Source organism: Rhea pennata, chromosome 19 (genome assembly GCF_028389875.1).
Source record: "Rhea pennata isolate bPtePen1 chromosome 19, bPtePen1.pri, whole genome shotgun sequence".
NCBI lineage: Eukaryota > Metazoa > Chordata > Aves > Rheiformes > Rheidae > Rhea > Rhea pennata.
In genome coordinates, this window is record NC_084681.1 from 4315663 (window position 1) to 4339109 (window position 23447).

The following is a 23447-nucleotide window of genomic DNA, read 5'->3' on the forward strand; positions in this document are numbered from 1 at the left end:
GCCACAGAATGCTTCAGAAGATAAATCGAGCATAAATACAACAAAAATGCAAAAAAAAATCTGTAATTGTCAAATACAGTTATGTTATTTTTGTTTCAGAAGTCTTAAACCACAGATTGCTGGAAGGTGGGAGGCTGTAAAGTGAGGGTGGTGTTACAGCACTCTGAAACAGGAGGTCTGGCAATATGGCTGCTTGTATTTATGCTTCGAGCCTTATGTTGTATGTGCTTAAAGCCACAGGTAGCAAGACATTCAAGTTACTCCTCAAGCTAACCGAGCAGGGAAGATAAACAACACTAGTTGCTTCAGGTGTTTGACATACATTACGCCTGTGCTTTCTAAACAAGCAGCAGTGTCCTTCAGTGCACTGGTGCACTCCTTGTGACCTTTAAATTGCTTTACTAGACCTGTTGTGGAATCTAAAAAGATAAAAATAGTGCCTGTTTCCAACCACATGAATTCTAATATTTATGAACGTGCCCAGGCAGTGGATAACAGTCTAAAAACTGCTCAGTACGTATTTTATCTGCTCTTCTAATCGTTTATGACCAGCTTGTTAAGCTCAAGATGCTCTGTGCGTCCAGCTCCCTCAGCTTCTTGAAAAGCCAAGGTACGCCTGTGGCTGAATTTGCTTTTTGTCCCCCGAGATAAAATCTGCTTTTGCTACGGCTCTGTCCAGTCATGTGTATGTGCAGAGGGAGGTCGCTAGTCAGTCAGCGTTCCCTTACGGTGTCAGACCTGCTGTTTTGTCCGTAGTTAAAACGTGGCGGGAGCAAATCGCTGTTCCCATCAGGCTAAAGCCGCTCCGGGCTCCCCTCACCGGTCGAGCGGGCGCCGCTAGGCCGCGGCCTGCGGCACGCCGCTACTGCGCAGGCGTGGCGGCTCGCGCCCTTCCCTGCGTGGGCGCTGGGCGGGGCAGGCGCCTCCCCGCCGCCGCTGCCGGGCAATGACGACAGCGGAGGCCACGCCCCCAAGGGGGAGGGGGGACTTCCGCCCGCGAGCGCAAAAGCCGGTCAGTCGGCCGAGCCGCGGCCACGCTCACCGGGGTGGGGGTGGAGACTCCGGCTAGCTCGGGCCGCTTACATAAAACAAGGGGCGGGTTCGACGGCTGCGTCACCAGCCGGCTCCCAGCAGCCTCCGCGGCACCCCTTATATAACCGGCATCCGGGCAGCGAGGCGTTCTACATTCAGTGGCCCCCCAGCAACGGCGTCGGATCCGACGGTATCTTTCAGCACCCACTTTAGTGACCGGAACTCGCCACCATCGCTTCCATCAGCATGCCCGGGTATTCCAGCGACAGGGATAGAGGGTGAGTCCGGGGGCCCGGCCGGCACTAGCCGCCGCCAGCGTCCGGACTCCTAAACCACCTGTGGGGGCTTTGGCTGCTTTTTTTTTCTGTTTTTTCTTCTTTTTAAGCCGTTAAAAATGGCGTCGAGGCGTGGGGGGTGGGTCCTGAGCCCTTCTCTTGCCGTCTCCAAGGCTCCGGAGCTTCGTGACGAGAGCCGAGGCGGGGGGGGGGGGGAGGGGAGAAGAAGGAAATGGCTTCAGTTGCTCTCGGCGCCGCTGAGGGCCGCCACCATGTGTGGGTGGCTGCATAATCCGGGGAGGTGGCTAAATCCCTCCGCCTTTGCAGAGCCACTGAGCCCTTATTAGGGGCGCGGTCGAGGGAAGGGGAGTCGAGCGCTCTTTGGGGAGCACCCCGAGTATGGATGGCGCCTGCAGAGCTCGATTTTTGTCCTTCCACACAGCCCCTTTCTCTCTCTCTGTCCCCCCCCCCACCTCGGCCGCGGAGGCGGACTGAGGAGTGGCGGGCGGGCTGGAGGTTTGTGGGTCAGTGGGTTGGCCGGGTGCTTCGTCGATGCCGGAGAAGCCTTGGGGGAGCTCTCGGTAGGGCGGTTCCCTTCTCTCCCTTCCCCCCACCCCCCGGCGGGGACGGCGGTGCGAGCTGCTGCTGGCAGAAGCCGGCCGGCTCCCGCTTTGTGTTGTGTAAGCGGATGTTAATGGCCGGCCCCGCCATGCGGTGACTGAGGGGAAATCAAAATGCCGGCTGCTGCTGCTGCCTTTGTTCCTCCTCCTCCCCCCCCCCGCCCAGCTCAGACTCTAAAATGGCAGCGGCTGGAAAATGTGGCGTAGACAGAAATGAGAGACAAAGGAAACAGCGCTGGCAGGAAGCAGCGGCCACTCGGGCAGGTCCCCTCTGGGAGCGCTGTGTTGTGTTGGGAGGATCGTTCCCAGCGCCTGCCCGGCCGGCAGTGGGGTACAGTCGGGGTGGGGGAGGTAGCACCCCGCTCAGACCCGGCTTAGCGGCCCTCAGTGCACGGATTCACTTCGCTTAAAGCCGTGCTGCAGAGCCGTGAGGGAAGGCTTCTGAGACGAGCCTCTCCCGAGTGAAAGGACCTGATCTAAAATGCATGACCTCATAAAAACATTGTTGCTGAGGAGCCAGCCCTTTGGGTTATAAAAACAACCTTTTACCGGAAAGTAGTCCCAAGATCTTGTAACTGCCCCTGTTCACTTTCTGTAGGCTGATGCATAAGAGTGTCACTTGTGTGGGAAACCATTTTGATCATAGGGGTTATACAGACGTTTTAATGTTCTTGCTGTGTTATAGCTTGTCAGTTAGTCTCAGCTTCGTTTTGTGGGAACTGTGAGGTGATGTGTTACCTTAGTTTCTGAATATGAGTTATAACTAGATGAACTGTGGCATCTGTGACTTCAATATGTTTTTGGAGTTTTATAAGATGTTCATGAGACTTACAAAACTGAATTGTCAAGTTACAGGTTTGGTTGTGAAGATAATGATCAAGTTGTATATGGAAAAGGGCAAAAAGTTACTCTTGGATTCTGTATTATGGTGTATTCTTCTCTAGGTTTGGAGCCCCTCGTTTTGGAGGAAGTAGAGGTGGACCTCTATCTGGAAAGAAATTTGGAAACCCTGGGGAGAAGCTTACAAAAAAGAAATGGAATTTAGATGAGCTGCCCAAATTTGAGAAAAACTTCTATCAAGAACATCCTGATGTAGTTAGACGTACTGTGGTATGTACCCTATCCAACTTGTGCAAAAGTAAACAAAATAACAAACATGCTGAAGAGCATGGGGCATGGATGAGGTAACTTAAATGATAGCTTTGCTATCAAAGCTTATTTCCAATCATGGGGTTTTTGTCTTGCAGCAAGAGGTTGAGCAGTACAGATCAAGCAAAGAAGTTACAGTCAGGGGCCATAACTGTCCAAAACCAATTATAAACTTCTATGAAGCTAACTTTCCTGGTAAGTGCAGAGTAATGTACTGATAGACTTCATCTTAAGCAAGCCTGGAAAACAAGTTAACAAGTTCTAATTTTTTCTTCAAGCAAATGTTATGGAAGTGATTCAGAGGCAGAACTTCACTGAACCAACTGCTATTCAAGCACAAGGATGGCCTGTTGCCTTGAGTGGACTGGATATGGTTGGAGTAGCACAGACTGGATCAGGGAAAACGCTGTCTGTAAGTTTTGATTTGAAATTTAGAGCGTTGCTGAATTTCAATTGTGACAATGTTGCCTGGCTTAATGCAGTATGAACACTTCTGAGAAGATTGTAATGAGGTTTCTTTTTTTTCCCCTTCTCCAAACAGTACTTGTTGCCTGCCATCGTGCATATAAATCATCAGCCGTTCCTAGAGCGAGGAGATGGACCTATAGTGAGTATTTGTAAATAAAATGAGATCTTAATTTAAAAAAGAATGTGGACTTGTTAGTCTAGTTGTTCATGCTTATGTGTGAATATAGGAAAGCATTCTGTACTCAATGAGAAATACTGCAATGATAAAATGTTTTCATGTTTCAGTAGTCTTCCAAGATTGTTTCATTAGCCCAGATTCATTTACTTTGCTTTAAAATTCTGCAGAACAGGGCTAAATCATCCCCTGGAAACTGGTGACTTCCAAATATACCATTTAACCACACAGCATGGGCTGGTGTCTGGTGGTGGTGCAGATACTAGTTTACTTGTCTGCTAGTTTTGTATATTCAAATAAATCTGTCTTACTGACATAACTTGTATACCATTTAAATGGAAAGATTATATACCACTATGTTAAAACGTGTAAGACTAGAGACTTTGTTCCTTCAAACTAACTACTGAACTAAAAGCTGGACATCCTATTTCTAGTGTCTTGTGCTGGCACCAACTCGTGAATTGGCTCAACAAGTGCAGCAGGTAGCTGCAGAATATAGTAGAGCATGCCGTTTGAAGTCTACGTGTATTTATGGAGGTGCTCCAAAGGGACCACAAATTCGTGACTTAGAAAGAGGTATGGATAAGCCTTCATGCATCTCTGTGTGAGGCAATGTGGAAACTGCTTCAGCTGATGTACTGTTTGTGTTTTAGGTGTGGAAATCTGCATTGCAACACCTGGGAGACTTATAGACTTTTTAGAAGCTGGGAAGACCAATCTCAGGAGGTGTACTTACCTCGTACTTGATGAAGCTGACCGAATGCTTGACATGGGATTTGAACCACAGATCAGAAAAATAGTAGATCAGATCAGAGTGAGTATGTGTGTGTACATACATTTCAGTATTATATAAACATACGTGACTATATTCTTTAAAACAAGATCAGTATAGTTAGCTCGTCTGGGTGGACTTTTTTTTTTTTTTTTTTGGACTGGGCATTTGGCTCAACTTTCGGAGTCTTGTGCCAACCCCGTCTCCTTCTCTAGCCTGACAGGCAGACTCTGATGTGGAGTGCCACATGGCCAAAGGAAGTAAGACAGCTGGCTGAAGACTTTCTGAAAGAATATGTACACATCAATATCGGAGCATTAGAATTGAGTGCAAACCACAACATTCTTCAGATTGTGGATGTGTGTCACGATGTAGAGAAAGATGACAAGTAAGTAGTCAGTGGGGATAAAATGTTCATAGCAGTATTTTAAGTGGTCAGTTTTAGGTGATAAATTTATGGAGTGAATTGATCTTGAAGTTCTGGCACTGGTCTGATACTGCTAAATAAAAAACAGACTGGTGGTGAAATAAGCTTGCACAGTACAGTGGGTTGATCTAAGTTTTAACTGTCACCTTTTGAAAAAAGGCTTATTCGCTTGATGGAAGAAATCATGAGTGAGAAGGAAAATAAAACAATTGTTTTTGTGGAAACCAAAAGACGATGCGATGATCTTACCAGGAAAATGAGGAGAGATGGGTAAGTAAATAGTCGCTTGAACTTCAGTCAGTTACTCCAACAGATTGTAAACAAGCTCTTGAACCATCATGAGCAACAGCTTGACACCATGGTGTTAAAACTAATACAGCAATACCAGGTGTCAGTTAAAATACTAAAACTATTTCTAGAAGCTGTATAAAACTAATCTGTAAACTTAATTTTGCTGATCAATGAAACTACTCAACTAATGCTTCAAGTTTGATCAATTTATTTTTCAGGTGGCCAGCAATGGGTATCCATGGTGATAAAAGTCAGCAGGAGCGGGACTGGGTTCTAAATGGTGAGTGTTTTAGTGATTACTTTAATTGTATTTTCCGTGTCAGCTGATAAATGAAGAAACTGATGAGCTGCCTCTGTTACAGAATTCAAACATGGAAAAGCACCAATCCTGATTGCTACAGATGTTGCATCCAGAGGTCTAGGTTAGTAGAACTCATAATGCCAGTTGCCCAAAGTTATTAAAGAAAGTCTATTGCTTTCTTTAACCTCTGCATTTTTCTAAGTTTTCTTCACATAAAGGTGCAGTCTTTGTGGCAAGGCCTAGGCATGACAATCGGAGGACTCGAGGGGGATGGAGGACTAGTGGAAATGATCGGCTGGCTGCTTCCAGTCAAATAGAGAGGTGAAAGCTGAGAGCATTGTGTGCCAGTAATCTTCAAAAGGCAAAGATCATCCTTTAAACTACTACCCCATAAACTGTTCTCTCATGAAACAAGCAGTCTCATTCACAGTTCACTTTGCCCTGGTATTTCTCTTTTCTCCATGCTTTGCATGATTTGCCATGGTGCAGTACCATTAGTTTTGTGCATATTGTTTGCTGTGATCTGTGGGTCTTTGAATTTCAGTGAGTTTGCTGAAATGTCGAAGAAAATAATTACAAACTTCAATGTTTAATGAAATTTTTTTTTCAACCATGAAATGGAGAGAGCAGCTTTAAAATGTACTAAGCCTTGTACAAATTGGTGAGTACTGGCACATGAAATCTGAGAAAAAGTCCACCTCTCACCTTAGCAAGTGGGGCAGGAAAGCAATGGCTTTTCTAAATGCCTTTGAAAGTCGAAGTTCCTCCACCTTTACATAGTCGTCATGTCGAGACCTGCCAGAGAGAGACACATTCTCAAGTGAACCCTGGCTTCTTGGAAGCGCTTGCCTAGACGAGACACAGTGCATAAAAACAACTTGGTGACTTTTGGGGGACAGGTATGTTTTTCTTGCAGCTGCAGTTCAAAGGTCTTGGCAAGACGAACAGTGTGGCCCTCTCTTTTTTTGAGCTTCTGATGAGTGTGTATGTGAAGGACCTTGTATGTTTTTACTCTAAGGTCCTCAAATGAGCACATGAAGAGGCTGCTGTGAGCTTTAGTGGCCCTACTGCAAGAAGCATTCAGATGTCACTTGATGATTTGTAAAGGGGACTCTTGAGTTGGGATTGACAAGCAAATGCATACTCCTTTATGGTAAGGTTTTGGATCACAGGGTGGGTAAGATGGGAACAGATGGAGTGTGCATAACTTTCTCTTCCACAATATTCATGCAGAAATGGATAATTCTAACAACGTTCTTTGCAGCCATTATTTCCTTTAAAGTACTATTGTCTAACGTTTATCTCTGATTTGGCTGTTGTGGTGTGCAAAACTTTGTACATTGCCTTTTGCCACACTGCAACACTTTACAGATGTGGAAGATGTGAAATTTGTCATCAATTATGACTACCCTAACTCCTCAGAGGACTATATCCACCGAATTGGACGAACTGCCCGCAGTACCAAAACAGGCACAGCATACACATTCTTTACTCCTAACAATATTAAGCAAGTAAATGACCTCATCTCTGTGCTTCGGGAGGCTAATCAAGCCATCAACCCCAAATTGCTTCAGTTGATTGAAGACAGAGGTTCAGGTAAGTACTGCTGTTACTACAATGTATAGCTTCCTCTCTTCTCAAAACACACTGGAAACTCAAATTACACATTACAAATTCATTTGACCCTAATGGGTCTGCATTTCGTAGTAGGCTTGTCTTGCTGGGACCAAAACAACAACAACAACAAGTCTTTCTTCCTTTTGGATTCATTGGTAGTCAGAGGGCTGTAAGATTAAATTCATTCACTTGACTAACCTAAGATGCAACCTTTATAACTTTTCTTTTTTCTCCTTTTAATAGGTCGTTCCCGAGGTGATCGACGTGACAGATACTCTGCGGGCAAAAGGGGTGGATTTAGTAGTTTTAGAGAGAGGGAGAACTTTGAGAGAAACTATGGTGCACTAGGAAAGAGAGACTTCGGAGCAAAAGCTCAAAATGGAACCTTCAGTGCCCAAAGCTACAGTAACGGAACTCCTTTTGGAAATGGTTTTGCAGCTGCAGGCATGCAAGCTGGCTTCAGGGCTGGTAACCCTGCAGGAGCTTACCAGAACGGTTATGATCAGCAGTATGGAAGTAACATTGCAAATATGCACAATGGCATGAACCAACAGCAGTATGCGTATCCTGCCACTGGTGCTGCTCCTATGATAGGTTACCCAATGCCAGCAAATTATTCTCAATAACTTAGTGTATTTAAATGTCTCGGTTTTTCATAATTGCTCTTTATATTGTGTGTTATCAAGACAGGATAGTTATTTAAGAAATGGGAAATGCAGAAATGACTGCAGTGCAGCAGTAATTATGGTGCACTTTTTTCGCTATTTAAGTTGAATATTTCTCTACATTCCTGAAACAATTTTTAGTTTTTTGTACTAGAAAATGCAGACAGTGTTTTCAAAGTAAATGTACAGTGATTTGAAATACAGTAATGAAGGCAGTGCATGGCCTTCCAATAAAGATATTTGAAGAACGACTTTTCTTTCAAATTGCAATTTTCTCAACATGTGCACACTTCACACTAATGGAATGTCAATTTTTTTTATATTAAATTCAAGAAGGGTTTCTCAGCTGTGTCTGGTTAAGCAGTTAAGATAAAACCCAGCCTTGCCTTGACTGGGCTAGATTGCTCTGCATGGCAGGCCCTACTTTAAGGGGTAAGAAAATTAAAACTGGCTTCTAAACAACTCATAGAAAGGATACTCTTCTCTCTCAAACTAGAGTAGGGCCAGGTCTTGGAAAAGATTCTTTGGAGTAATAGTACAGCTTAAAATCTTGCTAACCAAAAATACTGAATGGTGTTGCTAATGAGCTTTTGGGACAACTATAAGCTCTTCCTCTCCTCCCCACTTTCTTTGCAGCACTCTTAGGTGTTGCCTTCACATGAGCAAATGTGCAGGCTAGGCTTGAGTGTAATGTACCTACAGCTCTCAGGCCTTGTGAGTTAGCATGCAGGCTTACTATGAGCTTCAGAGATGCAGGAAGGCCTTAGTATTAAAACTTCATATTACACTTCAGCTGGTATTGAGCAATGATTCCTTTATGGAGGGGGGGGGGAAGGGGGCTGTTCAGTTTGGCATTCTGCTTCAGGAGAAAAAAAAAAAGCTGCTTTTCTTTCCAATGTGCTTTGCAGATTTACACAGACACACGCAGCTCCCCTGAGATTAGCAATACATGCAAATACTCTGTAGTCTCAGAGTCTCCCTGACTAGATGCATAGCTGGAAGTGAAGAAGCACTTGATCCTGGAGTTAGTTAAAGCACTTAATACTTTCAAGTATAGTAGCTTAAAATTCCAGCTAATACTGACCTTCAGTTCCCTCCTCCCACTTGTTTCTTCAGTTAAATAGATCTAACCTTGAATGTCTGTGCAAGAATTGGGGTGCAGTTGTGTCCAGTTTCTTTGAACCCAAGTCAGTAATTACTTAGTAATTCAGCATTTCTAGAGCTGCAGTTCTGGAAGGTGTTCTATATCTCACAGCCTCAGGCTTTTTCTAGCTTGTGCTTTGTTCTGGGTGTTCGCTTTCCCAAGTGGCATGGCTTGTGGTGATCTTCACAGCCTGTTCAGAGATGGTGGTGGTTTGTGGTTTTTTTAATATGTATTACCACTTTTTATCATGAGTTTTATCACTTTTAATGATCATTCACTGCTGCAGTAAGAGCTTTAGTTGGAATCCTAAAATACTTAAATGTTAAGCCCAAAATTAGTTGGCAATGTAGAAAGTATTTTAATTGCCTTTATAAAAATTTTTTTCCTTGTCTGTCCCTGGTACTGTCAATGTGAAGTTGAGCAAATTATCATTGCTCATCTTTGAAATTTGAGATATTTGCTAAGTTTCTACATCAATTACTTGAAATAAAAGACAAAAAACTTTCTATTTAAAATTTTGATAAGAGTATTGTATATAAAAGAATGTATTTTAAAATTCTTGCTAAATTAAAGCAGGTGGACTCAGGTCTTTCAAAATAAAATTAAGTGATGCAGAGAGCTTTTAAACAGCCTCAGCCCCTTTTATATGGGAGACAGCACCAAGCACGCTTGTCAAAGTGAAACCCATATAAGCATGTGCAAGCCACTAGTCAAAAAAGTGCATTGAAAAGTTAAGCAGGAAAGCTTGTGAAGGTGAGCACTTCATTAATGATGTATTCTAGTAGAGTTTTTTTCAAGGTTATAGAGTCATGATGGGCATTTGTGGAATTAGGTCAAACTTGGCACCTGCTAAAAACTAGTCAGCTACTTCTGGAAGCTGAAGCAACTTTCAGCTCAAAGTTTGACTGGACTAGTATTCACTGTCGTTTACCCCCCTTCTCCTAGAAAGTGTCCTCTAAGACACACCTCTGGGGAAAATGAAAAAGGAGAAAAGATAGCTTGAATCTTTTGGCCATGTACTCGTGTACTTCTTTCTGGCGTTTCTGAATGGAAATGGGGTAGTGGAAATGCTTTCTCAAGGAAAGGTCCCGCCCAGCGAGTACTTGCCTTCAGAACGATGCTGAACAACGCTGTCTCGGTTCTGCGAGAGACCTAGCGCTAAAACTGAACTGAGGGCAGGTCTGCACGCGAATGTAGAGCAGCCGACCTAGCGGCCTGCTAACAAGTTGTCTTTTTAACTCCGCCAGCCCTCTGGGGCTGCGTGCGCAGGAGACAGCCACGGCTGCTGGGCCTTCACACACACGGATTTTTCATCGCAGACAGCGCGCTGTTTTCTCCTTTACGTTCTGCCCGCTGGCACTGGCACAAACCCGCGTATGGAAACTTCCACCGCTCTGCTGCCGTGCCAGGCAGCCAGCCGGAAACTTTGCTATCGAGCAACCGCGTCCCCCACCCCGTCGCAGCTGAACGCGCTGCTGGAACATCAGGTTCCATCTCTGCGGTTTCGACGCTTTCTGGCTGAAAAAACCCCGAGGCCGCGCGGAGCGGTGTATCGGCTCCCGCGGCTGCGCGCATCCCCCGGTGTCCCCGTTCCCCCCGCTCCGCGGCCGCCAACCCGCCTGGGGCCGGAGAGCGCGAAACGGCCGCGAAGGCAGCGCGGCGGCCGCGCCGCGCGGGAACGGCGCCGCGCACGCGCACGCGCACCCCGCGCGCGGCCGCCGCGCCTGCGCACTGCTCCTCCCCGCGGCCGCGAGGCAGGGGAGCAAGATGGCGCTGGGCTGCGGCCAAGGCGGGCGGCTGTGGGGGCGGGCCCGCCTAGGGCGCCCCGCGCTGAGGCGGCGGGCGGCGGCAGGGTCCCCCGCGCGGCCCTACGCGGCGGGCGGCGGCGGCGGCGGCGAGGCGGCGAGCGCGGAGGCGCTGCTGGAGGTGTGCCGGCGGCGGCACTTCCTGCGGGGCGGCGCGGCGCTGCGGCCCTGGCGCTCTTACCTCAGCGGCTGCCCGCCGGGCTTCGGGCCCCTGGGCGTGGCGCTGCGCGGCAACCTGGCGGCGCAGTGGTGGGAGGCGGTGGCCGCCTTCCGGGAGCAGGTGCTCGCCGTGGAGGCGCCGCTGCACGGCCCGCCCGGCCCGGGCGCGCCGCCGGCGGGGCAGGCTCTCCGGCTGGTGCCCTCCGAGACGCTGCGCGAAGCCCTCCGGGGCGCGGGCGGCGGCCGGGAGCCGGGCGGCCGCCCCGCGGAAGAGGTGCTGGAGGCCGCGGGGTTGCTCCGCGAGTCCCTGCTTCCCGGTAGGTCCCTGGGAGGCTTTGGGCCGCCTGCTCGCGTTTCGCTGGCTGCGGGCGAAGCCGCTGCGTACAGCTCCTGGCTGTGTCAGCGTGCTGGGGAAGTTTCATCCCCTTGCAAGGAGCTGGTGCCCTTTGTAAGGGCCCGAGCGGCACGGGTGCCCAAACATGCATCTAATGCTTTGCACAATTAGGAAACGGGCTCATTAAAATCACGGTTGCTAAAGTACCTAGAGCAATCGTGCTGTACAAGCTGCTGACCTAGTGTCTGCCCAGCATCAAAGCTAATTTAGACCACACATGTAAATGGCCTAAGTAGCACGGGGATCAAAACTTCATTATTGCCCTGACTTGTGGGTAAATTCACTTATGCATTCACTGTAATTAAAAAATTAATTTTTTTCTATTGCCTACTGAAATTAATTATTTGTCTTTTGACAGGTGCTTTAGCACAGTACATTAACTGTTTAGAGTTGGTAAACAAGAGACTGCCTTGTGGCCTTGCTCAAATTGGAGTATGTTTTCACTCTATTCCAGAAAGTGAACAATGCAACGAAAACCTCAGCAGGTACAGTAATGAATGATTAATCGCTTTTCATACTTAAACTAGCTCTTTGCACATATTTTGCTTTTGGATTATTTTTGAACACTATCTCTTGCTTTTTTCCTATTATTTTTGAAGGAGTTAATTTGCTGACCTTGCTATTGTTTAAAGAATAGGCGAAAGGACCACATCTTCCCTTGTATGGTTTAGCTCTGCCAGAACTGCAGGACAATGGCTTGATTACTGGTTACGTCAGAGGCTCCAGTGGTGGAGAAAGGTAGTTGCTTGTGCTTTTCTACTGTTTTAAGTCTTGGACCCTCCCTTTATAGTTGAAGAGAGGGAATAGGCACTGTGGTAGGTTTTGTGGAGCTGTAGTGCCAGTTGTTCGTTATTGAAATGCATACGTTTCTTGCAAGAAGCAGAAAAACTACTTAAACTGCTTGTGACAAATCTGTTAAATAGTTCATTACGTGACTTACAGACAAGCAAAAGTCTTGCTTTTGTATGTGATTTGACATCAAGGTGCTATAAAACAACAAAGTGTTTTGGATAGTAATTTATAAAAAGCACATTGCACTTCAAGCCGAAGCATCTCACGGACTTTAGCTTGCCTTAAGAGATTTATTATTTGTGATTAATATAGCATGCACAGTAATGGTTCACCTCTTATATCTTTAATTTTCAGTTTGCCATAGGCCCATCTAACTTCAGCAGCAGTGACTTTCAGGATGAAGAAGGAAGAAGAGGATTTAATTTATACTATGGCTTTCCTTGGGGGAAGGAAGCAATAGAAACACTGACAAATCTCGGTGATGCTGAACTGTTAAAAATGTATCCAGAGAATAGATCAAAATTACTTGTAAGCCTTACCTTAGTTTTATGATATTAAAAATGTTTTTTGATAAAAACTGTGTGAAAGAAATGATTTTTCTCTTGGTGATCCAGTTGCTTGACATGTGACCATCTTTTTATTCTGCTGTAGTAAAAGCAATATAATTGGTACTCTGAAGTCGAACCTCCTTTTGATGATCTTATTGTTGCATATAAAATAGGCATAGAAGCTAAATAATTTTTGCGTGGAGTTCTTTGAAATGAGAAATGAGGTATAGTGACAAGACAGCAGTTGTCATTTGTGTAGTCTTTATCGTTGAGCTGTTGTTAAGATTAAGTTTGTGTTTCTTTGCTAAGTTCACATCAAGAATCTGTAAATGTTTCCTTTTATAGCTTGTCTCATTACATGCTTAGAAGTACTACATATGTAGCTGAAAGAATCGTAACCTGTGCATGTGGCTTTATTATGAAGCTTATATCACATCCAGTAAGACAAAAGGGGGAATGGAGTGGAGAGAAACCTCTCTACTGAATGTGTTGGATAGGGGAACATCTTAATTTCTGTTTTTGCAGCTTTCTTATTTCTGTACAGAAGTTGGAAAATGTGGCACTTGTTAGGTGAGGTAGCAATTTCTGAAATCATGGAGACAGATTCTTGTGGTCAGGTGGAAATAATCTACACAGCTCCAAAAGAACTTGCAGTTTCAAGTGTATTGCAAGTAGATTTAAATTTATTATCAGAAAGTAGGAACAGGAAAATATGTCATCTTCCTCATGTATTTTACTTTCCCAGCATTACAGTCTTAACTAATAATTATCACTCTCTAAAGTTGCTGGCAACTTTTTAAAATACCGGTTTTCTCACGTTTGAAATAAAGTCAGGGTGCTTGAGATCAATGGTTCATTACACGTTTAAAGTAAACAAAAGACCCTTTGAGGCAGTGTTTGAGGTATCCTTTTTTTTTTTTTCTTCCCCCCTCCCCTTCTCCTTCAGGGCCGAGATGGAAGGAAGAATGTTATTCCTCATGTTCTATCTGTGAGCGGAAATCTGGACAGAGGAGCATTAGCGTATCTCTTTGATTCTCTACAGCTAGTTGAGAATCCGTTAATAAAAAAGAAAAATTCACAGAGAAAGGTAAGTTTCTGTAGAAAGCATAAAGAAGAACAGCGGAAAAGTCTTAAGTACAAGTCTTAAGTACAAAACTTGAATAGAAAATGTCACATCCCAGGTCAATGCAGATATGTCTGTAAAAGCCCCAGGATGAACTGAACTAGCCAACAGTGAAGTGCTGTGGTTAGTTTCGAGCAGGGTGTGATGAGTGCAGCCTTGTTGGTCAGATGTCTCTGTTTAAATTACCACAACATGTCCCTCTTCTTTCACATCTCCATTCTCTGCTCCCTTCCTCAATATGTTCACTGGTAGCAACGGGCTAGGCCCATTGTACTGCCTCTGCAATCCTTACCCACATAAGCATTTTTTTTTCCTCCTGTTTTGAGGTCACCTTTCCTGTCTTAACCTCTCTCTGATGCTTAGTGGGCTGTTCTAAGTGATGAAGGAGTTATGAGAATGTAGTTGCTGTGTGGGAGAAAGGATGTTTGGGGAGGCTTCTTGCTGCAGAGTTTGCAGGTTGCTAGAGAAGAGTAGAAAAAGTGGTCAGAAATGGCAGTGGGTTATTTTTCTCAAGGACCATTATTAACCCTGCTTCTACTATGTTTTCTGGAGTTCCTCAGTGCTAGCTTTAAAACAGTGCTTGTTACTCAAATAAGTGTTGTTTCCTTTAAGAATAGGTGGTAGACTGGATGTGAAGTGTCTAGTGGGCTGTCTCTTGGATTTCTGTGGCCTTATTGTTAAAAATGATGCAGCTCTACTGGCAAAGCTTCATTTTCTTTACAGGACTCATAATTTCTGCCATGGTAATGTACGAGATGTGTGCTGGTTATATCAAGTACAGTTTGCTTTGTTTCAGATTATAATTGTGTTCAATGAGACAAATTATGCACATTTAGAACATTTTCTAGCAAAACTGCCCTTCAGTTAAAAATTTCAAATTGCTTTTTTAATATTCTGTAGTTCTGTTTAAATGTATTTAGTATAAATATCTAGTGATCTGTCACTTTTTGTAACATTAGGTACTTAAGCTTCACCCTTGTTTAGCACCTATTAAAGTGGCCTTGGACGTAGGAAAAGGTCCAACAACAGAGCTGAGACAGGTATGTTGTAAGAAAGCATTTTAATTATGAGCATTGACTTCCCATGTTGTCTTCTGTTACAATTGTCACAGTGTTTATGTTGGGGAAAATAATACTGCTACTTTGTGGTTCTTGGAGAGTCATGTTCACATAGGTCCAGTAGTGCTTCCTCTGTGCAGCTTGTAAGTTGTGGCTAAAGGAGTACACCATGGAAAGTGGGGAGCGGATAACCTGCCTGGCTTTAATGTACTCCTTTTATTATTATTAATAAAGCTGATACTATTTTTATGCAAAATGAAGGAAAATAAACAAAATTAGCCTGATCTTACATAATTATCGTAATGTGAGTTACATCTTCAGAAGGTTTTTTTTTTTGTTTTTTTTTTGTTTTTTTTTTTTTTTTTTTTTTTTTTTTTTTTAAGTCAGTTATGCTTAAGAAATGCAGGAGGGAGAAAACTTACTTTGGCATATTTTTAAAATAAAAATGGAGATCTAGTTGCCAAGTTGCTTTCCACGTTGTGCTTGTTTTAGCCACTAAATTAATACCACCTAGCATGTGTGGTAGTAGCATTCCTACAGTTTGAATGGCTTCTTTGCCTAGGATTTCAAACCCTTGAAGACTGTGTTTTACTTTTGTTTTTAAATAAACACAGGTTTGTCAAGGATTATTCAATGAACTGTCAGAATGCAGAATTTCTGTATGGCCAGGATATCTTGAAACCATGCAGATATCTTTGGAGCAACTTTATACAAAGTAAGGAAAAATAGTGTTTTGTAATTTAAACTGTAACGGTAAAAGATGAGATTCTGTGAACTAGTGAAAATAAAACAGTTCTTAATAAAAAGTCATCATGTGCAGTAGCCAATTTACGTTTAAACTTGATTATTTTGTTACGAAGTGCCATGTAGATCACTTAAGAATTACAGGAACTGGGCATCTTTCATGCTTTTCCATTGCTATTGTTCTTGAATTGTGAAATGCCTGTTAGAGACTTTCCTTTGAAAATAAACTTCTTAAGATGAGTAATAAACTTAGAACTGATTTATTTTCCATTTTTGGATATGGACTGGCTGTTTCATTCTTAAATACTGTTTCAAATCGCACACTATCTGGCCTTGATCCTGAAGTTTTTTAAGCCTGGAGTGATTACTGTTGGTATATGTGATGGAATTTGTGCAGATAAATAATATGCTAGCAAGTGATTCATATACAAGTTTCAGGCTGATTGGGGGTGAATTTTGAACATATCAGTGAATATTTTTTTCCCTAGAGAGAACATACATGAGTAGTTGTTCATGTACAGTAGTTTTCAAGGTAAGCCTGGTTATTAAAAAATAAGAAAAATATATTCTGCAAAAATATACGTGTAATAGGTCATTGGATAAAATTCTCTTTATGTTCTGAAGTGACCCAATGCCTTAAAGAAATGTATTCAGGAAAGAAAGGAATGGCAACAAGAAAATGTTTTCATACTTGACTTCGTACAGTGTAACAAAAGAATATTTATAGCATATGGTCATTTGCACATAACTTATCTGTTTTCTTTCATACTTCAAAAGCAGTAACAGGCGTGCTGATCTCTTTTCAGATATGATGAGATGAGCGTTCTCTTCACTGTATTGATAACTGATGCTACTCTGGAGAATGGAGTGGTCCAGCTGAGAAGCAGAGACACCACCATGAAGGAAATGATGCACATTTCTAGGCTGAAGGACTTCTTAACTAAGTACATAACATCAGCGAAAAACATATAGACTTTAACTCAGTAATAAAAGGAATTTCTTAAATTTCTGTGCCTGAACTGACTTCCAGAGTATCACTGATCTAGTGATCTCTCTGAAAATAGTTCCACTAAAGCTTGTTGGTGCATCTCTCTTCTGTCAAATCTGGACTGTCAGGGTTTCTAGATTACACTGAAAAGAGGGAAGTAACAAACTTGTCCGTCATTAGCAGGGCTAACGGTATTCTTTGTATCTTCAGTTTCATTATCTTACTAAAAACATCCAATTTTAACTCAAAATTCATCTTACACCTATGCATTGCTAATATATGGTGCCAAACTATAGTGTCTGCTGGAACAGAAATGATATTTTATACAAAAGACTTTCAAATCTTAAATTTAAGAGTCTAATAATATTATTTAATCTTTCTAACATCTGTTCATGAGTATATTTTTATCAAATGGCCTCTGTTCTCCAGTCCAACATGGAAGCTACTACACCTTGCACTTGATTTAAAAAATATATAAAGAGTAACAGAAGAATTAGAAGAAATCAGTTGTAAGTGGTTCTTGTCAAGCATTTTTGTTGACAGAAAATTTCAGTAGACAGAAAACCTGTGCCATAGAGTGAAAACAAGGCTAATGTGTGATCATGTTTATACTATACCTGAGTATTGTAGTCAAAATCAGATAATGAGAGTTGGGAGTAAATGCAGTTGAGTGATTTTGATCTTCTGTAGATTTACTATGTGTATACAGCTTGTTAGTATATTGAACAGGTGCTTTAAGGTATATACAACAATGCATGTAGTCACTGATAGTGTCACAGAAGACAAGGACTTATCTTAAAACTTCTTCTGTTAATGTGGTGCTAATGTAACTCTAAATGGGTTAGTTGCAACTGCTATATGTATACCAAATATATAGCTGTCAAGATTGGACTAGACAATCTTCAGAGGTCCCTTTCAGCCTCAATGATTCTGGGATATATGGTGCAATGCTAATACAGTATGTCTGGGTGACTTACTGAAGCCTTGGAATTCTACCTGAACTGGCTATGGAAGAACATTAAATCAACACAGGCAATGAGCTTAAGAGACATCATAGAAACAGCCTACAGCAGGATGCAGAATCTCTTTCAGAGTTAACTGCCCTGAAGTTAATTTTAGCCTCCCATCCCTTCTCCATCAAAGCAGAAGTAATGCTGAACTGTGAAGTTGTCATCCTTGCTGCTAGGTAACAACAGGTACAGAGGCCAAATATGAATCTTCTAGAGTATGCTTAGAGGACAGTACAGTTGGGATTTTTTTTTTTTTTTTGTAGTGGTTGACTAAACTATTTTAATTTGTTTGTATACAATCCAGTTACTACTTTATGATAATCGTGCCATGCACAGCAGCACAGATCTGAGTGAAAGCTTTCAATTTGAATAACATTAATCAGCTCATAGTTCTTGCTTTCTGTTTGTTCATCACATACATATAGAGCCAGATTGTATACTATGTCCAACAAGATCTTTCCTGGCAGTGATTCCATGAATTTATTTATTTATTTATTTATTTATTTGGTGCTACTTGGGCAATAAGGTGCTGTTTGAGGAATGAGATTAGTGTTTGGGTCTCCGAGTTCCATTTTTTAAGCTGTTCTGCACTTTGCTTCAGGTTGAAGTCCTTAGGAATTGCCATTTTGGGGTTTTCACTAGTAGAGAAAAACAGCCTATCGTTTGTCTACAAAATAGGCCAAAATAGGCTTTTTTTTACAAAAAAAGCAACATCTGAGTATTATCTGCTCTTTCTGTGCAGGCTCAGCGGTGCTCAGAACATCTGAGGAGCAGAAGATTCTTTAAAATATGTAATAAATCACAAGTGAGATCCTACCTTGTACTTCATCTCTTATGACGACCTTTGAATAGACTGTAGCACAGGTCCTCTTCTCTGCTAAAAGCCAGAATAACATAATCTGCCTTTTAATAAGGGTACACATAAGTAGCTTAATATGCCATTAGCAGTTTGGTCAGTAATAACATGGCCTGCATAGTTTCAAAATTAAGCTGTTGAATTTTTGAATCATAGGTTGGTGATGGACTTTTTTTCCCTTTTCTTTCTTAAAGTTAATTTCTCTATTGTAAGTAGTTTCACTATGTAACTGCTACTATCTAAAAAAAATGCCCAGAAAAATTTTCCCAAAACATCCTTGTGCACCCCAGATGTGTACTACATAACTATATAGTTACTACATAGTCACTACTATAAGTTCTGGATTTTTACCTTTTTCATCTTCCTTTCTAATAACAGTAAGGTTGGCATACTCTTCTTCAGGTTTAATGTACTCTGGATTAAAAACAATGAACAAAAGTTAAGTACAAGTGGTTATGGCCAGGTTGTTTTTGTCTTGGTACAAGCAGGGAGATTGGGGATATAAAATCTAAACATGCTTCTTGTAGCATCTGTGGGCCTTATCAGAGCTATTTCCACTTTCTTTGCAGGCAGTGTGGGTAGAATGCTGATTGATATCTGGAACAAGAGGCTACAGAGAGTACTAGACAAACTGAGCAGAGCTGCTAGAATTCTGCTTGTTTGCCACCTGAGGAGGACACAGATTGTTCGAGGAGAATTATTCCCTTTTGGTATTTAGTAACAGGAAACAGTGTCTTTGCTTTTGTATCTTCTTGAGAATAGTGAGTCATGTATAAGAAGGTTTGAAAAGATCAATAAGATAATAATTAGCATTGTGACTTTCAGGTAATGTCTTCATTGCATGTTTTCTACAATTGGAGTAGTACAATATCTTAATTTACTTGTCATGTTGACTGATACCTAGTATTCATTGTTTGAAATGACTTTTGAGTCCAGTGAAAGTTAAGAAACACAAAGAACTAGTGTGTACTGAACAATTCAGTACAAAATGCAGGAGCTGCGCAATTTTTCTTTTGCTATAGTATATTTATCCAATTTTTGACTTAGTGATGGGCAGTGTACTTCTGGTTTTTAATCTTCTTTCCTCTGCATGGCTGTCCCTATCCTGATCATGGGTTTCCAAATTCAATTCTTCATTTTATTTCTTTTCCATTTATGGTAGATTCTTGTGTGAGTCTCCAGAACTCTTTACCCAATATAATCGAAGTTACAGTTTTGGCTGTGTGGCTGACAGGTGGTAGTAGACTGTAAATATGGATCCTCGGGGACTTCAAATGCTGCCTTTGCTGGTCAAGGTCAGCAGGTATTTTGTTACCTCACTAACTGGTAGTAGGGGTCCTTGTCGTCTTTCTTTTGTGATATCTAAAGGAATTGTCCCATACTAGCTAGAAAGCTAGTGCTTGCAAGCACGTTTTCTGGCTACACGGGGAGTAATGTGAACTTACCGACCTCTGTGTAGATGACATAGTTTTCTGTCTCTTCTGCATTCATTGTTGAAATAAGGCCAGCTGAGGATCTAGCAGACTTTTCTGCAAATTGCAAAAGAAACAAACACATATACATATATCCATTTCTCTTGGGGGAAATGAACAGCTCCATGACATTTTTTTGATATTTGAGTATCCTAAATAATGTTATTTTCATGATTAATACTGCTCCTTAAGCAAAGACATTTTTTAAATAATGTCTTTATTATGGACAGTAAGGACCAATTCTTGCCAACAGTTATGTATATATTTAATTTAGATATTGCTTTGCCTCCTGTAGCCCAGGACTGCCATCTAAAACATAGCTGAGAAGTCAATGTCTTGTAAATTGTCTCTAATCTATGTTGGTTAGGAGCAGAGTGACAACATCCTAAAATTCCAAGAGCTTAATTTCACTTGTAACATGATGCATACAAATTAGAATGTATTGAGGACATAAGTTAGCACCTCTGGAAAATGAAATAGACATTAAATAACTCACTTGCTTTACATGAAGGAATAATGAAAAATGGAATTGCCAGAGCAAATCCTATTGTTAACAACAGCAGGATCAGCCCCAAAGAAATGAGCAATGGTTGAGAATTGCTTCTCTCTTCTGTCAAACAAACAAAAAATAGTTTATGTAAATAAATGTTGCTTCATATTCTGTTTTCAGTAACTTAAAATCAAAACTTTGCATTTCTTTCACTTTTCAGATTAACTGTGGTTAATAGAACTATTCAGGAGAGTGCAAACTGCTTGCCGCCACAGCAGGAGGGAGCGTGATGCAGCCAGTGATCTAGTAAGACTAATGAGATTGAAGGGCCCTCCCTTTCATAGGAACCAGAGAGAAAAATGAAGCTAGGATTTCCCCCAGGCAGAGCAACAGGATAGCAAAGGTTTCTTCTAACAGTGAATCCTTTATGGTCATCTTAAACGGTCATTTCTATTACCACTACATTCTTGTATGGAATTCTCTTTACCTTAATTTTAAAAGAACCTAAGATTATTATTATTATTACTATTACTGCTTCAACATAACATTGTGGGGAGAAAAATTGTAGCTAAAAGACTTGCATTTTTACTAGATTCTGAATTTTTGTGCAGTCCTTGTTTATTGACGATGGTAAATTCTTTGACACATGCATACCTGCTAATGTAAAGTTGAAACTGTTGCTGTATTTTGTGCTGTTGGGAAAGTTGTTTTCAGCTCTGCATTTATAAGTTCCAAAGTCACTAGATGAATTGATAAACTGAAAAAACATAGCTGCTTCCCTTTTCTGCATCTTCATTGGACGAGAGATGCTCTTTCTTTCTCTAAAGAATATGTATGTGATAGGAAGAGAACCGTTTTCTGAGAGACAAGATAGCGTCACATTCTGTCCTTTCATTGCTTGAGAGCTGGGTGAGCTTAACACTGGTTTGGAAACTGGCTCTGTAAAAAGAAACCAAAAAGACTCCATCACTGAGTACAGAACATATTCCAAAGGAAGACAGCAACATAGGCAAATGAGATGATCTTAAGGGATGGAGGGCTTAGTGAGCCACATAAGAGTAGCGCTGGTGACCCCTGAGGAAATGATACCGGTGGGCAGTAGTTAAGTTCAGCTCTGCAGTCAAGGCAGGCACTCACAGCAGTGCAAAACTCACTGCAGCAAACAAAACCCTGGCAGAATGGACCAGGCAGTTTGTGGCTCAATGCTTCTAAAATAAAATGTGCTGGAAAGGTATACAGCAAAACCTACCTATAAGTGTGAAGTTGAGACTTTTGCTGTATTTTCCGTCTCCAGGAATTTTATACTCAGCTTTGCATTTGTATTCACCCACATCACTGGCAGAGTTGATAGTCACGTTAAACAAAACTGGGGTCAAGCTTGTGCTGTTTAGTGTGGCTACCTTCTGATTTCCTTTAAACAACGTGTATTTGACAGGTGGAGATCCAGAGTCTGAGTGACAGGAGAGGCTCACATTCTGCTTTATCACTACTTCCAAAGTGCCCTGAACATGCCTGAGCGTGGGGTTGGAGATCACCTCTGGAAAGAAGAAACTTCTGAATGAATTCATTGCATCTACCGTCCAAGTATCTCTCAGGTTATTCCCAAAATATGTTGAGAACCATGTTGTACTTATTTCTGTTGAAATAGATTGTCCTAATGTTTTTTTCACCTCCAACAGCAGGCATTTTTCAATGTCATTACGTAACTTTGAAGATGCAAGGAAAAATGCTATTGTCATACAAAAGAGCGTATCCACACAAAGCCAGTAGGTATTTAATTGAATCAACAAAAAACCTTTGCACCACAACATCAGTGGCAATTGTAGAAGTATAACAGAGAAATACAAATTTTATGGGGTGTTAATTGTTGGGAAAAGTAGCCCTATGTGCTAGCTGAGAGGTAGCATGTGAGCCTGCAAGTAAACACAGTATTTTATCTGTGGCCCTGTGTAAATGAGGAGATTTAATCTAATGTAAACAGATCTAACTTTATCCTCCTCAACTTTTGAATAGTAGCAGCAGTAGCCTTGACCGTTTTATCAAAATAGTTTGGTTTTATGGAATCACACAAATACAACTGTGAGGAAAAACCTGCAACATCTTTTCACAGAAAATAGTGATAAGCCAGCTGCAATTAAGAATTCTAGTGAGAATTCTAGAGTTATAAAATAGATTTTAATAACTTAAAGCAATGTACGTACAATTGTGAGCAAGAAAGTTAAATTTGCGTAGAAACTTTTAAACTGTCTCGTTGCACAAACGAGAAGTTTTAATTTTACTTGACAGCTTCAGATATTCTAGAATCCCTCTCCATTTTTTTTTGAGCAGTTGATGTTAAGACATATCACAAAACTGAAAAGAAAACCTACCTCTGCGTTCTGCAACTGATTTCTGAATCTGCTGACAGACTTGAGCTAAAAGAAGAGAAGACGACTTTCAGACAAGAAACAATGGCTGTTGTTTAGAATTAATTGTAAAAAGTATGTCCTTGGCTTACTGTAGGAAAACAGCAGAACTCTGAGAAAAAGCATTTTCCTTCAAAGACAAAGCAGATGCTGAACGGGGCAGATGGTGTAGTTACACTGGTAAGGAGAAGTTTGAGGAGTGGCTCAAAAGCTGAGTGGTTGAGGAAGTCCTAAATACGGAAACAGTGCTGATTATTATTAGTAGATGGTGTTTAGAGAAATACTTTTGTTGTATTCTATTTATATTTAGCCTATGGCAGTCATGTTACAGTAGTGGGTGGAAGAAAAAGCTTTGTGGTGAGGAACAGCTAGTTGGGATACAACTGTTACGTATAGTTGTTTTAAGATGTCGTTAATATAACCAGGAACTTTTTCATGTCTGAGAGCTGTGTTGTAGAACTATGCTACCATGCAGTCTACAGCATTATATATAATTTGTCTAGAATTCTTCTTATAAAGGACTGAGTTGATTTATATCCTACAGTCACACATTTGCTAGATCTTTTGGGCTGAGAATAAGGGAGAGTGTGGTACTGCTCTTTTGGCAGCTATCATTTTATAAAAATTGTCAAAAACTAAACATTAGTTTGGTCAAACTTCAGATTTT

The 23447-nt window shown here is 41.8% G+C and overlaps 3 protein-coding genes across 3 annotated transcripts; 2 read left to right on the forward strand and 1 right to left on the reverse strand.

Moving 5' to 3' along the window:
- Positions 1-1157: 1157 nt before the first annotated feature.
- Positions 1158-8043, forward strand: DDX5 (DEAD-box helicase 5). The gene is made up of 13 exons (XM_062591608.1): positions 1158-1310; positions 2872-3037; positions 3175-3271; positions 3355-3488; positions 3618-3683; positions 4154-4295; positions 4373-4533; positions 4707-4879; positions 5078-5188; positions 5428-5489; positions 5572-5631; positions 6882-7106; positions 7371-8043. The coding sequence occupies exons 1-13, from the start codon at positions 1279-1281 to the stop codon at positions 7751-7753; spliced, it is 1812 nt and encodes a 603-aa protein (XP_062447592.1). The 5' UTR covers positions 1158-1278; the 3' UTR covers positions 7754-8043.
- Positions 8044-10703: 2660 nt separating this feature from the next.
- Positions 10704-16564, forward strand: POLG2 (DNA polymerase gamma 2, accessory subunit). The gene is made up of 8 exons (XM_062591789.1): positions 10704-11217; positions 11653-11779; positions 11927-12032; positions 12441-12614; positions 13581-13721; positions 14717-14797; positions 15430-15530; positions 16366-16564. Exons 1-8 carry the CDS (start codon positions 10704-10706, stop codon positions 16529-16531), a joined length of 1410 nt encoding a protein of 469 aa, XP_062447773.1. The 3' UTR covers positions 16532-16564.
- A 2165-nt stretch (positions 16565-18729) lies between these two features.
- Positions 18730-22906, reverse strand: MILR1 (mast cell immunoglobulin like receptor 1). The gene is made up of 7 exons (XM_062592100.1): positions 22873-22906; positions 22745-22789; positions 21625-21912; positions 21030-21314; positions 20382-20495; positions 19859-19942; positions 18730-18827 (listed from the first exon to the last, which is right to left on the reverse strand). Exons 1-7 carry the CDS (start codon positions 22904-22906, stop codon positions 18730-18732), a joined length of 948 nt encoding a protein of 315 aa, XP_062448084.1.
- Between the last annotated feature and the right edge of the window lie 541 nt (positions 22907-23447).

Excerpts from the sequence above, each read along its gene's own strand:
- MILR1 (XM_062592100.1), bottom strand. The coding sequence starts at position 22,906 with ATGCTTTTTCTCAGAGTTCTGCTGTTTTCCTACA. Across the intron at positions 22,790-22,872 it reads AGTTCTGCTGTTTTCCTACA|CTCAAGTCTGTCAGCAGATT; the intron begins GTAAGCCAAGGA and ends CTCTTCTTTTAG. Across the intron at positions 21,315-21,624 it reads TCTCAACTTCACACTTATAG|AGCCAGTTTCCAAACCAGTG; the intron begins GTAGGTTTTGCT and ends TTCTTTTTACAG.
- POLG2 (XM_062591789.1), top strand. The coding sequence starts at position 10,704 with ATGGCGCTGGGCTGCGGCCAAGGCGGGCGGCTGTGGGGGCGGGCCCGC. Across the intron at positions 12,615-13,580 it reads AGAATAGATCAAAATTACTT|GGCCGAGATGGAAGGAAGAA; the intron begins GTAAGCCTTACC and ends CTTCTCCTTCAG. Across the intron at positions 13,722-14,716 it reads AGAAAAATTCACAGAGAAAG|GTACTTAAGCTTCACCCTTG; the intron begins GTAAGTTTCTGT and ends TTGTAACATTAG.
- DDX5 (XM_062591608.1), top strand. The coding sequence starts at position 1,279 with ATGCCCGGGTATTCCAGCGACAGGGATAGAGG. Across the intron at positions 4,296-4,372 it reads AATTCGTGACTTAGAAAGAG|GTGTGGAAATCTGCATTGCA; the intron begins GTATGGATAAGC and ends TTTGTGTTTTAG. Across the intron at positions 4,880-5,077 it reads GATGTAGAGAAAGATGACAA|GCTTATTCGCTTGATGGAAG; the intron begins GTAAGTAGTCAG and ends TTTTGAAAAAAG.